Below are 14523 nucleotides of genomic sequence, written 5' to 3' on the forward strand. Positions count from 1 at the left end.
CCAGAACTCTCCAAGGAAAACAGAGCCTTGTCCGTGGGCACCACTGGGTTCACGTGGTTAATATGATTTGACAACAAAAATTGCCAAACCTGTGGTTCAGTTAAGCCTTTATGATGGGATTTTAAGTGTGGTTAAGCTTTACTAATTCAGCTTTAATTGCAAATGGAGGTCAGTCTGAGCAACAGAAAACATTTGCTGGAGTGTAGGATATTACCACTAAGTGTCTGCAGATGCTGAAATGGCTAGAGAGAGGCATCTGGGAGAAAAGCACTGTGCAGCCAAGAACTCTGCCACTAGCTCAGAAACCTCAGATGGATAAACAAATGCTTCTCTGTGGGAGTGTGTGTGTACGCATGCACGTGTGTGTATGCATGTGCCCTGTTCACATGCATGCAAAAGCCAGAAGACAATCCTGGATACATTCCTCTACCACTCTTCTGCCTTATTTCCCAGAGCCTCTCACTGAACATAGAGCTTGCTATTTTTGGTTAGACTGGCTAACCAGAGAGCCTCAAAAGTTCACCTGTCTTCATCCCCCTTCAGGGCTGGAGTTACAAGTATGTGCAGCCATGCCCAGTTAAACCCTTTCTGATTTCTTCTCTTGAAAATGTGTGTGTGTGCATGAGTGTTTGTATGCATGTGGGCACGTGTATGTGTGTAGTGTGTACACACAGAGGGGGATCCTGGGTGCTCTCCCCAGTTTTTTTCTCCTTAGTTTTTTTAAAAAATATTTTATTAATTTTATCTAAGAGAGAATGGGCATGACAGGGCCTCTTGCCACTGCAAAAGAACTCCAGATGTATGCACCACCCCACCTTGTGCATTTGGCTTTACAAAGGCACTGGGGAATCAAACCTGGGTCCTTTGGCTTTGCAGGCAAGTGCCATAACCACTAAGCCATCTCTCCAGGCCTCTACCTTATTTTTTTTTTTTATTTATTTGAAAGAGAAAAAGAAAGAGGCAAAGAGAGAGGGAGAAAGAGAGAATGGGCATGCCAGAACCTTCAGCCACTGCAAATGAACTCCAGATGCATGCACCAACTTGTGCATCTGGCTTATGTGGAATTGAACCTGAGTCCTTTGGCTTTGCAGGCAAGTGCCATAACCACTAAGTCATCTCTCCAGACCTCCACCTTATTTTTTGTTCATTTTTTTAAAAAATTATTTATTTGAGAGCAACAGACTGAGAGAGAGTCAGACAGAGAAAAAAAAAAAAAGAGTCAGAGAGAGAGAGTGAGAGAGAATGGGCGTGCCAGGGCCTCCAACCACTGCAAACGAACTCCAGACGTGTGCGCCCCCTTGTGCATCTGGCTAACGTGGGTCCTGGGGAATCAAGCCTCAAACCAGTCCTTAGGCTTCACAGGCAAGTGCTTAACCGCTAAGCCATCTCTCCAGCCCTCTACCTTATTTTTTTTTTCAAGGTAGGGTTTCACTCTAGCTCAGGCTGACCTGGAATTCATTATGTCATCTCAGGGTGGCCTTGAACTCACGGTGATTCTCCTCCTCTGCCTCCTGAGCACTAGGATTAAAGGCGTGCACCACCATGCCTGGCTTTCTGCCTTATTTTTTGAGACAAGTTCTCTCACTGAACCCAGACCTCACTGATCCTACCCAGCAACCTATCCAGCAAACCCCAGGGATTCCATCTCTGCCTCCCTAAGGTGAGATTACAGGTGCACACCAACACACTTGGCCTTTATGTGGGTGCTGGGGATCCAAATTCAGGTCCTCATGCTTGTGTGGCAGAACGTCACCAACTGAGCCATCTCCTCACTACCAAAAAATGCTTCTAGCAGTCCCAGCCCTGGCATGGATATTTAAGGCATGTGTTCCAGCAGGTTCTGGGTGCCCCAGAAGGGTGTGGATCTTTCTTCTCCACCAGAGATCTCAACTTATGGTTCCTGGACCAGCTGGGACTCAGCAAGTAGCATAGGTGGCTCCAGAAAGCCTCAGCTGGGGCAGACAGTACCAGCCACAGTGGAAGCAGCGCACGGGCGGAAGCACAGCTCTGCTCCCATGTTGTCCCCTGAGCCCCGCTGGCTCATGAAGAAGCAGGCGGGGGCTGGAGAGATGGCTTAGCAGTTAAGTGCTTGCCTGTGAAGCCTAAGGATCCCAGTTCGAGGCTCAATTCCCCAGGACCCACATTAGCCAGGGGCACACGCATCTGGAGTTTTGCAGTGGCTGAAGGCCCTGAAGTGCCCATTCTCTCTCTCTTTGCTTCTTTCTCTCTCTGTCTGTCGCTATCAAATAAATACATAAAAATAAACAACAAAAAAAAATTAAAAAAAAAAAGAAGCAGGCGGTGCGCAGGCTCCTCTCCTGTGGCCAAGTTCAAGCAGTTCTTCACTGTGGATGATTTAGGTCCTGCTGTTCCGTAATTGCACTTGACTGGGTGTACTGTCTTGTTTTGTTCACATCCCCACACCATAACTGGGGTCATGACTAGGCCAATCATAAGAGGACGAATATCAGAAAGCCAGCCACTTGATTAACTACAACAGCAGGGGCTTGGGAGGCCTCAGAGCTTCACCGGGAAAAGAGGCTTGAGCTGCGCTCTGTACCTCCAACGCCTCCACACTGGCCTCTGGCAGGTAGGCTGGGGTGAGGTGGAAATGCTACAAAGCTGCTGCTTTCTGTCATTTTCACAGCAGGCTGGGCTGGAAACCCAGGCATAGCTGGGTGGTGGTTCCTAAGAGACCAGTTTGTGGAAGGGTGGGCAAGAAGAGAGGGAAATATGGAGGTTTATTATGGAGGCCTCACAGAGACCCCATGTTACAGCAAACTCCCTGCAGAGCCAGAGGTATCCATGCCAAGCTGCAGAGCCCTGGATAACACGCTGCCAGCACAGAAAGGGTCTCACCTTGGGGAACAGGACAGGGTTGAATTTGAGCCCCACAGCATCATCACAGAAAGCCTGAGGAGAGAGAGGACAGAGTCAGGGACCACCTCACAGGGCAAACACAGGCTCCTCTGCCCACAGAGAGAAAATGGCACAGAAGGCAAGGCATGCAAAATCGTGAGGCCGGGCTCACACTCGGACGCCACTGCTCGCCAGGCCAGCCAACTAGATTTCAGTGGTTTCCTGACAAAGTGACAGGAGGAACAAGATGAAGTCTCAGACACGTCATTTTGACTGGAATATCACAAGACCATCACCCCAAGCTCCCACAAAAGGTATGTGGAATAGTTCTGCCACCATTCCTGTTTCCAGAGTTGAGAGTCCAACTCAACCCAGTCAAACATCCTCCTGGCCCCAATTAGCCAACTCAGTTTCCGATGCCATGTAAGCCCTGGTTACATGTGGTGACATGGGCCCCTCTACCAAATGACAGTCCCTTAGTCACAGCAGAGTTAGGCCTGGACCATGCACGAGCCCAGCTCAAGACCCTCCCCAGCTATTAAAGCCTCTCTGACCACCCTCCTCTCCTCCTCTGAAGGACCAGCACTCACCATGGCCAGCCCTGTCTGTCCACTTCTCTTCTCCTGAACTACTGGGCAGAGGGCGTGGACTGCACCATTTCCCACACAGCCTCAGTAGCGAAGACAAGCAGGGGACGGGCGGATATGGAAGGCAGACACAGCTGCCAACAGCCCCGTGGTTGTTTGAACGGATGGTTCCCCAATACATTGAGGATTTTATTAAAGTATGTAATTCAGACCTGCGGCCACCTGGCTGGAGGAGGTTGTCACTGTGTGGATCCTACGGTCCAGCCCTAGGGTGTGGGGTGGATTTGGAATCCCAGTCTAAAGATGCGCAGAGTGCTTGAGCTCTGCCCGGAGCTCCTGAGTGTGCTGGCTTGCTTTGTGGTGGTGCTGGTGTGTGTGGCTGTGCCTTTTCTCTCTCTGCTTGGACCGGTGAAAGCAAGCCGGCTTCTTCTACCATGACGGAACTGCCCCCAGATCTGTAAGCTTCAAATGAATGTCCTTCCTCCATAACTGTGCCTAGCTTGGAAGTTCATCTCAGCATCACCAGCCCCATCTATAAGTAACCTCCTAGCCCCCAGGGGGAGAGCCTGCAGCCCAAGGCTAGAGCCAGGACTGGGTTGATAGAAGACACTGTCTTCCCTCAAAATTGGTTTTTACCTTTGCAATCTGAGGTACACTGGGCAACTTGCTCAGTCCAGCCAAGGGGATTCGTTCATGCACAGTCTTCATTTTAGACCTGCACATGGGAATGAGGTGAGACAAGCCACCCACACAAAAGAAAAGTCAGTGGGGAAGATGTCTGGGGTCACATCAAGCAGAATCCCTCCCTCTGGTCTTCATGGAGACAGATATGACTCCTTTCACCCAGCCCATGTGTGGGGCACCACACTCCTGGTGGGAAAATCCTTCCTACGTAACCCAGGAATGCTGGGTACTTAAAGATATCTGCCATTGGTATGTTGAATGAATCTGAGGCCCATTCCACAGGTGGGAATTCATATCTGGTACTGAAAACCTAGTCAAAAGCCTATAGCTGGTGAAATTATAGGCCCTGGGTAGAAGCTACTACTGTTGTTTGATTAAGTGACTATATAACTCTCACCAAATTTCCCTCTAAATATATGTTTAAGCCATATATTAACGCTACTCTCACTTTTGGTCACAGAAGCTTCTCTTTTCAGATAAAAGTGACCACTGGAGACATTCAAAACTCATCCAAGTGCTGAGAAGTGACAGTGAAGTGTTCATCACAGAGTGAGACATCTCTATCACCTCTCTCCTCAGGGACCATTGCAAAAGAGGTGATAGAAAGAATGTAAAAGCCAAAGGAAGGGAGGAAGAACTTTGGAATGCTATCTCCCACACATTAACTGGTCATAGCATCCATGACCTCAAAGTGACTGACACTACCTACACAAGACCTACAGAATATGAAGGGGAAAAAACTGATGACAGCAAAATCGAAGAGGACAATTTAGAAAGAAGAAGGGATTCAAGTCAGGTATGATGGTGCATGCCTTTAGTCCCAACACTCAGGAGGCTGAGGATCACCATGCATTCAAGGCCAGCCTAGAGCTACAAAGTGAGTTCCAAGTCAACCTGGGCTATAGTGAGAGCCTGTCTCAAAAAAAAGAAAGAGAGAAAAAATGAAAAATAAAAAGAAGGCTGGAAATGTGGAGATGACTCAGTGGTTACGGCACTTTGTTTCTTTCTTTTTTTTTTTTTTGTTGTTGTTGTTTTTTTGTTTGTTTTCTGAGGTAGGGTCTCACTCTAGCCCAGGCTGACCTGGAATTCACTATGGAGTCTCAGGGTGGCCTCGAACTCACAGCGATCCTCCTATCTCTGCCTCCCGAGTGCTGGGATTAAAGGCGTGCGCCACCACGCCCTAGAGGCACTTTCTTGCAAAGCCTGCTGATATGGGTTCAATTTCCCAGTGCCCATGTAAAAACAAATGCATAAAGTGGCACATGCAGCGAGTTTGTCTGCAATGGCTAGAGGCTCTGAAGTGTCCATGTTCATGTGCTCATCTCCCTCTCTCTTCCTGCAAGGAAAGAAGGAAGGCAGGGAGGGAGGGAGGGAGAGAGAGAGGAAGGGAGAGAGGAAGGGAGGGAAGGAAGGAAGGAAGGAAGGAAAGGAGGGAGAGAGGTAGGGAGGGAGAGAGGGAGGAAGGAAAGAAAGGAGGAAGGGAGGAAGGGAAGGAAGAAAGAAAAAAGAGTTCAGTGGTGGGGAGCTATAAGAGGGGAGACAAAAGAAGATAGTGGGAGGTTATGATCAGTATATATATATTTATATAATGAAGCCTGTCAATAAAAAAAGTTGTTAAGGAGCTAGAGAGATAGCTCAACACTTAAGGCACTTGCCTGAAAAGCCCAAGGACCTGGTTCAATTTCCCCCTAGGTGGTGCATACATCTGGAGTTCATTTGCAGTGTGGCTAGAGGCCCTCGTGTGTTCATTCTCTCCTTTCCCCGACACACACACACACACACACACACACACACACACACACACACACGTAAATAAAACTGAAAAAGAAATACTTGTTTGAGCCAAAGATATGGCTCAGTGGTTAAGGTGCTTGCCTGAAAAAACTAACGACTCTGGTTTGATTTCCCAGTACCCACATAAAACCAGTTGCATAAAGTGATACATGCATCTAGAATTCATTTGTAGTGGCTGGGACTCTGGCATGCCCATTTGCTCTGTCTGTCTCCTCTTCTCTTCCTTCTCTCTCTCTCTTTTCTCTCTGTGCGTGTAAACACACACTCTCCCAAAGAAACTGGGCCTACCTTCTGGATATATTTAGATTTTGACATGCAAATGAATCTATATGAAAGATAATCTAATATTTGAAAATCTGGATTTACTCAAAATATAAATGAGATGGGATCTGCTTTAGGAAGGGACTCAACATAAGACTCTAAATTTAGCCTGTTCCCCTGACTCATTAACACATTATGAAAGTGCTGAATTTTACTGACTGCTTTTCTGCATCTGCTGAGATAATCATATGGTTTTTAATCTGTTAGCCTTTGGATTACATCTCTGTTAAGCCATGTTTTCATTCCAGGGTAAAGCTCCATGGGCTTATGATATATGATTTTTAATTTCATGCTAAATTTAATTGGTTAATTGTTTATTTAGATTTTCATATCTATGTTCAAAAGCTACACTGGCCTACTTTTTCCTTTCTTTTTTTTATGTACTTTCCTTGCCAGATTTTGATAACAAGGTGTTATTCCTGCCAAGCAAAATCACAGGATAACTTTTCATCCTCGGAAATGGTTTGTTTGATGCAAGGATTTTTTCCCCCCCCTGTTCCTTAAAGGTTTGCTAAAATTCGTGTGTGATGTCTCTAAGCCAGCTGTCCTTTATAGAAAGCCTCTTAACATTCTTTGTGGCAAATGTTTAGGTTTTTCTATGCTTCACTGAGTCAGTTTTAGCAATTTAAATTTTTCTATCAAAGTATCTATCACATGTATATAAAACTGTTTTTTTTATAACCTCTTGGGACATCATCTCTCTTAGTAGCTACGTCCCTCCTTCATTGATATATTATTATCTGTTTGCAGGGGGTGTTGTTTCGCAGTGCTAGGATGAAGCCCAGGACTTCACATACGCTAGGCTAGTCCTCTAGCACTGAGCTATTCCTTAGCTCCTATTTGTATCTTTTCTGTTTTCCTTAATCAGTCTTCCCTAGAGGTTGGTCTATTGTATTAGTCTTCTCAAAGAGATAGGTTTTTTTCTACTATTTTTTTTTTTTTTTGTCAAACTTCCTGGCCTGAAAGCTTACTCATTTCATTTTTCTTCTTTTTCTCAAGTGCATCTCTATATAAATACCATTTTAACTGCATCCCACACACCACTTTGATAGGTAGCATTTTTATTGACATTTGTTTTAAATATTTTGTCAGTTCCCTTGTGATTTCCTCTTTAGCCCACGAGTTATTTTAAAGGGTCTTTTAAAAAATTTTCCAAATACAAAAACTTTTCTTTGAGTATTTTAATTGTTGATTTATAACTGTCATATACAAGAAATATAATCTATATGACATCATTTTTATCTTGTTAACTTAGTACGAAGTCCGGTTTATATTTGTGTTTTTTAGGGTCTGGAGGAGAAGTTGAGGCAGGGTTTCACTCTAGCCCAAGCTGACCTGGAACTCACTCTGTAGCCTCATGCTGGCCTTGCACTCACAATGATCTGCTCGATTCCCCAGGACCCATGTTAGCCAGATGCATAAGGGGGCACACACATCTGGAGTTCATTTGCAGTGGCTGGAGGCCCTGGTGTGCCCATTCTCTCCCTCTCCCTCCTTCCTCTGTCACTCTTAAATAAATAAATAAAAATAAACAAAACAATTTAAATTCTTCCATGTCACTTTTCCTTAATTGTGTTTCTTATGAGAATATGGCTGGATTTTTAATTCAATCTAATAGCTAATATTCTAGTAGTTAATTTAACCTATTTATATTTATTAAAACTATTAACATTTGAAATTCTCTTGAATTAGCCGTGTGTGATAGTGCACGCCTTTAATCCCAGCACTGGGGAGGCTAAGTCAGGAGAAGTGCCAGGAGTTCAAAGGCAGTCTGGGACTATGCAGCACATTCCAGGTCAGCCTGGGCTAAAGCGAGGTCCTATCTCAAAACCCTCACCTCCCCCAAAACAAATTACCTTGAATTTATCATTTTATATTTTCTCTTCCTTATGGGGGGTTTTCTTCCTCTTTTTCCTTTCCTTTGCAGCATTCAACTGAGTAAAGTTGTAGACATTTATAATTCTTGTTTGATTTGGTTTTATTATTTTGTTTCCATTTATTTGTAGGGTGTAAATTATTTCTAAATTTTATAATAAATGTGTTGATTTTCCCAGTATTCTCTACAGTTATTATCTATCTCTATTTTTTTGTTTGTTTGTTTGTTTGTTTGTTTGTTTGCTTTTCAAGGTAGGGTCTCACTCTGGCCCAGGTTGACCTGGGATTCACTATGGAGTCTCAGGGTGGCCGATCCTCCTACCTCTGCCTCCCAAGTGCTGGGATTAAAGGTGTGCAACACCATGCCCAGCCTGTTTTATCTACCCATTTCTTCCCTTTCCAGCACCCTTACTACTTGTTTCAGATGTAGTTCAATCTTCCTTTTAAATATGCTACAAATTACTTCTTTTTCCCACTTAATAATTACATTTGTTAATATCACTTAACTATTTCTTGTTATGTTTTTATTGTATCTTTTTTTTTGGGGGGGGGGTTTCTAAGGTAGGGCCTCACTCTAGCTCAGGCTGACCTGGAATTCACTATGTATACTATGTATTCTCAGGGTGGCCTCGAACTCTCGGCGATCCTCCTACCTCTGCCTCCCGAGTGCTGGGATTAAAGGCGTGCGCCACCACGCCCGGCCTAAAATATTTTTTAAAAGATACAATAAAAGCCGGGCGTGGTGGCGCACGCCTTTAATCCCAGCACTCGGGAGGCAGAGGTAGGAGGATCACCGAGAGTTCGAAGCCACCCTGAGACTCCATGGCGAATTCCAGGTCAGCCTGAGCCAGAGTGAGACCCTACCTCGAAAAACCAAAAAAAAAAAAAAAATTTTAGGAGCCGGGCATGGTGGTGTATCTCCTTTAATCCCAGCACTCAAAAGGCAGAGGTAGGAGGATCACCATGAGTTTGAGGCCACCCTGTGACTCCATAGTGAATCCTAGGTCAGCCTGGGCTAGAGTGAGACCCTACCTCGAAAAATAAACAAACAAACAAAAAACAATTAGGGCTGTTAAGATGGCTTAGCGGTTAAAGCATTTGACTGCAAAGCCAAAAGATCCTGGCTCGATTCCCAGGACCCACATAAGCCAGATGTGCAAAGTGGAGCACACATCTGGAGTTGGTTTGCAGTGGCTGGAGACCCTAGGGTGCCCACTATCATTCATATTCTCTCTCTCTCTCTCTCTCTCTCTCTCTCTGCTTGCAGGCAAGTGCCTTAACCACTGATTTATCTCTCCAGCCCTAATGCATCATCTTTTCTTCTGGGCTCTCTTCTGGCTGAAATACACCCTTTAGTAATTCTTTCAGGGAGACCTCAAGAGGCACTCTGTCCTTGTGTTTTTGAACAGTTTGCTTTATTTTGCTGATAGTGTTTCTGGGTATATAATTTTAAATTAAAAGTATTTATTGCAAAAAAAAAATATTTATTGCATGTTCGCTGGCTGGCTGGCTTGATTGATTGTAACGCTCTAAAAATACTGGCCCAGTATCTTCCAACAACTATTATAACCCAGAGAAAGTCTGCTGTCAGCTTTGTTTTCATTACCTCACAGGTTATCTTTTATCTTCAGATGGCTTGAAACCTTTTTAATCTTTGACTTTTGATATTTTACTTCAACATGTCTACAATCATATTTTTTTGCCTTAAAATCATGATTCACAGCACGTTGTGAGTGTTGCTTGATTTTCAAATATTCTCAGCTCATTATTCACTCATCTCTTTGTTCTTTCCTTCTGGGTGCCTTTGAGATAAATGCTAATGGCCACCTCATCTATTATCAACATATCTTATCTTCTCTTTCTTATGCTTAATCTCTTTATTTGTTCTTGTTCTGGATGAATTCCTTGGAACTATCTTCTAATTCACTCTTTGAACAGACCAGATTTTCTCCTATGTATTATTTATTTCAACAACTATTTTTTATCCTTTTTTTTTTTTTTGGTTTTTCGAGGTAGGGTCTCACTCTGGTCCAGGCTGACCTGGAATTAACTGTCATCTCAGGGTGGCCTTGAACTCATGGCAATCCTCCTACCTCTGCCTCCCGAGTGCTGGGATTAAAGGCGTGCACCACCATGCCCGGCTATTTTTTATTCTTATCATTCTAATTATTTTCTTTATACATTCCTGTGTTCTTAATTCATTTCTCTGTTCTGCAACTTATTACCCATGCTACAGAGAATATTTATTTGTCTTTTTTTTTTTTCATTTATTTATTTTAGAGTGACAGGCAGAGAGAGAAAGAGGCAGAGAGAGAGAATGAGCCCGCCAGGGCTTCCAGCCACTGCAAACGAACTCCAGACACGTGCGCCCCCTTGTGCATCTGGCTAACGTGGGTCCTGGGGAATAGAGCCTTGAACTGGAGTCCTCAGGCTTCACAGGCAGCTAAGCCATCTCTCCAGCCCATTTATTTGTCTTTTTAAGGTCTTATATATATTTAAGTCATTTTGAAATCATACCACTATTTGCATTTCACCAACAGTAAGCCCCTCTTCCATTTGTTGGCATTCTGACTGTCATTCTTAATGTCAGTTTTGCCCAGGTGTTTGGAACTTTCCACCCACGTTTCTCTATTCTCAGTACAGGCCACCCTGGTTTAGTTCCCCTCAGAGCTGTGCTAGCCATCACTCTGCAAATGTGATTATGACCTCTAACTTCTGTAGCTACTCTTATGACAAAATCCAAGCTTTTCAGCTTCATACATGATCACTTTCCCCAGCCTCTCTAACACAATCCCTCACTGCTACACACATTGAGACACACATCTCACACGCACGCCTTTGAACTGCTTGCAGCTCTTCCAGACATTCTAGTCACTCTCAGTAGTCCATAAAGACCCATGTCCACAGGAAGATGACTAAGACTAAGAAGAGAAATAATATTTAAGCAAGGGCTGGAGGTGTGGCTCAGGAGCACAGCATGCCTAGCATACACAAACAGTGGGGCTAAATCCATAGTATTGCAAAAAACAGGAGGGAGGAAAAATAAGAAAGAATAAGATCTAAAATGTACTGACTGTTTCCTATGGAGAAGTCACAAGATAAGAACTTATTCCTCACAGTATTCCAAGTATTATATAACACTGGACACATTAAATATTGATTAAACAAGCCTTGAATGAACACTGTATTTCCTCATACTAACCATCCTTGCATTTCTAAAATAACTCTTTATTGCCTATACTAAATGATTTTTAATAGGGCACTGGATTTGAACATCTATGACTGATATTTTGTTTAAGATGTTCTTCTGTCTTCATAAGAAATACTGGCCCCTATTGTATTTTTTTCCTTTCTTTCAATTTGCATGTCATTGCCTGATTTAAAAATTAATTATTTTTGGGCTGGAGAGATGGCTTAGTGGTTAAGCGCTTGCCTGTGAAGCCTGAGGACCCCAGTTCAAGGCTCGATTCCCCAGGACCCATGTTAGCCAGATGCACAAGGGGGCGCACACGTCTGGAGTTCGTTTGCAGTGGCTGGAAGCCCTGGCGTGCCCATTCTCTCTCTCTCTCTCTATCTGCTTCTTTCTCTCTCTGCCTGTCACTCTCAAATAAATAAATAAAAATAAAAAATATATAATTTTTTTGTTTATTTATTTGAGAACAAGGCATACAGAGAGAGAGAGAGAGAGAGAGAGAGAGAGAGAGAGAGAGAGAGAGAGAGAGAGAGAGGGGAGAGAATGGGCATGCCAGGGCCTCTAGCCATTGCAAAACTCCAGATGCATGTGCCACCCTGTGCATCTGGCTTATACGGGTACTGGGGAATCAAACCTGGGTCATTAGGCTTTGTAGACAAGTGCCTTAACTGCTAAGCCATCTCTCCATCCCCATTGCCTGATTTTTAAAAATGAGGATCTTCTGAGCATTATCAAGTTAACTGAGATATGCACTCCACAGTTTCTCTGTTCTCCTGAACAGTTTGAACAACAAATCTCTTCCCTAAGTTTAGAATATCTACCCACCAAAAAAACATTTAGACCTAAAAACATTTGTATTGTTGCTTTTTGGAGTTTTTTGTTGTTGGTGGTGGTGGTTTTTTCTAGGTAGGGTCTCGCTCTAGCCCAGGCTGACCTAGAATTCATTATTTAGTCTCAGGGAGCCTTGAATGTACATCCTACCTCTGGCCCCCAAGTTCTGGGATTAAAGGTGTGTGCCACCACGCCTGGCTTGAGATCTAGAAACATTTGGAAATAGAATTCTTTGACAATTTTTCCAATTTATTCCATCATTATTGGTATATCTGGGTTTTTGCCTCATCTTGAGTTAAATTTGGTAATGTTTTCTTTCTCTAGAATGGCATCTGTTTCTAACAGCATTTTCAATTTAATAGCATGAGTTAACTATTAATATTTAATTGTCACACCTGTCATTATATATTTTATACGTAATTTTGTATATTTGTATTTTCTCTTTTTATCATCTATACATACATGCTTGGTGCTTTTACCTATCTATAGATTCTAAGTTTTTATTTTCTTTTTTTATGTACCGGGGGGCTTCAGACAGGGTCTTCTGTAGTAGTCCAGGCTGGCTCCTGACTCTGTGGCTAAAGAGGACCTCCCTCCACCTCCCCGGTGTGGGGGTCATGGGCATGGACCACAAACCCAACTTCTTCTTTATCTCTACCTCACTTGAGAGTCATCTACATCATTTTGTTTCCCCCAAAGAAGCTAAAGTGTATCAAATCCCTTGTTCTTTTATTTTTAACTTATCTTTGTATTCATCTGTGTTCATTCCTTCTCTTACTTTCTTTAGATAATAATACTGATAATAAAAGCAGTTGTCACTTCTGAGTAGCTATACTATGCCTCGACTCACCAGGGCAGGTAAGTACTCAATCATTTTAAGAATTTAATAATTTTAACAATTCCCTTATAGCTAAGGGAACACTGAGAAGTCACTAACAGCAACAACTTCCAAATAACATTTTTTTTCTTATTTAGTAATCAAATTTTAAGGTAATAAATTTTCTTCTAAAGATAGCTTTGCATGCCACCCATATTGCAATACTGTAAATGTCATTACTTTATAAATATTCTATAACAGTGGCTTTGATTTCCCCTCTGGCCTAAAAGTTACTTAGGAAAGCATTGGGATGCCTTCTTTATAGGTGGTAGAACAAATTTTCAAAAACACTCTTTTGTTATTAATTTCTAGCTTTGTTGTCAAATATAAATGAATCTCTCCAGGAGAATGCTTGCTTTCTGAAATTCATTTAGATTCATGATTCAAAAGTTCTAAGTCTACCTGCTGTAAGAACTATTTACGAGGTTCTGTTAAGTGGAAATTTCAGGCAATGATCTAATTTAAAAAGGAGTTAGGCTTAGAAACAGAGATGTCCCAAGTGGTCCTTAAATCCACAATGAGATGTCTGCAGATGGTGAGAGGAGTTGACCTGGCCAATTGTATGGTGCACACAGAGGCTGTGAGGATTTTCTTCTCAGTCATAGGCTGGAGAGCTGGCTATTATAGATACAGGGCACAATTAAATAACCCAGAAGTCTATGGGCAAGGAGGAAGACGTTCATTCCAACAAGGGAACTTCATCTCTGGGTAAGTCTTCCTTGATGTCTGGTAAAACTGCTAAGCCACGAGCTCAGTGTCAGTGCCTAGCTTCTACTTGTCCTGGTCATCACTCCAAGTACCTGCTAGGACTGCCTGGCTCCCTCTGCCACCCTATCTACTGGCTTTCTATGGAGTTTTCTCTTAGGATCCCTAGGGTATTGATTTCAGATATTATAGACACAAAACAACAAAAATGATTCCACAGGGACAGACCCTTCATGATTCTTCCAGAACTTCCAATTTCACTTATTTATTTAGATTAAAAAAAAAAACTTTTATTTATTTACAAGAGACAGAGAAAGGAGAGACAGAGAGAGTATGGGCATGTCAGGGCTTCTTGCCACTGCAAACAAACTCCAGGCACATGCAACACTTGGTGAGTGTAGCTTTATGTGAACACTGGGGAAATGAACCTGGGCTGTCAGTCTTTGCAAGCAAGTACCTTTAACTGCTGAGCCATGTCCCCAGCCCTGTACATTTTTTTTTTTTTTTGAAACATGGTTTTACTGTGGTCCAGGCTGATCTGGAATTGACTATGTAGCCCAGGCTGGTCCTAAACTATTGACCTACCAGAACCAAGATGATAAGCATGAGCCACCATACCTCGAACTTCATATATTCCCATGACACTACTCTCTAAGGAAGGACATTCAGGGTTCCACTTATGTCACGTACACTATGGTTCTAACTGTGCCACAGATTCCACTGTTGTTCTTTTTCAATCCACTAAGATGTATGCTGTATGCCTGGCAGCTTTCTCTACCTCGTGTTCCCAATGAGCA

At 43.1% G+C, this 14523-nt stretch overlaps 1 protein-coding gene across 6 annotated transcripts in view; it reads right to left on the reverse strand.

Moving 5' to 3' along the window:
* Nucleotides 1-14523, reverse strand: part of Rap1gap2 (RAP1 GTPase activating protein 2) — a 277672-nt gene that overhangs the window by 52041 nt on the left and 211108 nt on the right. For all 6 annotated transcript variants that reach the window (XM_045158300.1, XM_004667836.2, XM_045158299.1 and 3 more), the window contains 2 exons: nt 4083-4161; nt 2860-2913 (listed from right to left, as the gene is read on the reverse strand). In XM_045158300.1, coding sequence (XP_045014235.1) covers nt 2860-2913; nt 4083-4161 — 133 coding nt within the window. The remainder of the gene's footprint in view (nt 1-2859; nt 2914-4082; nt 4162-14523) is intronic.

This window comes from Jaculus jaculus, chromosome 9, assembly GCF_020740685.1.
Source record: "Jaculus jaculus isolate mJacJac1 chromosome 9, mJacJac1.mat.Y.cur, whole genome shotgun sequence".
Taxonomy (NCBI): Eukaryota; Metazoa; Chordata; class Mammalia; order Rodentia; family Dipodidae; genus Jaculus; species Jaculus jaculus.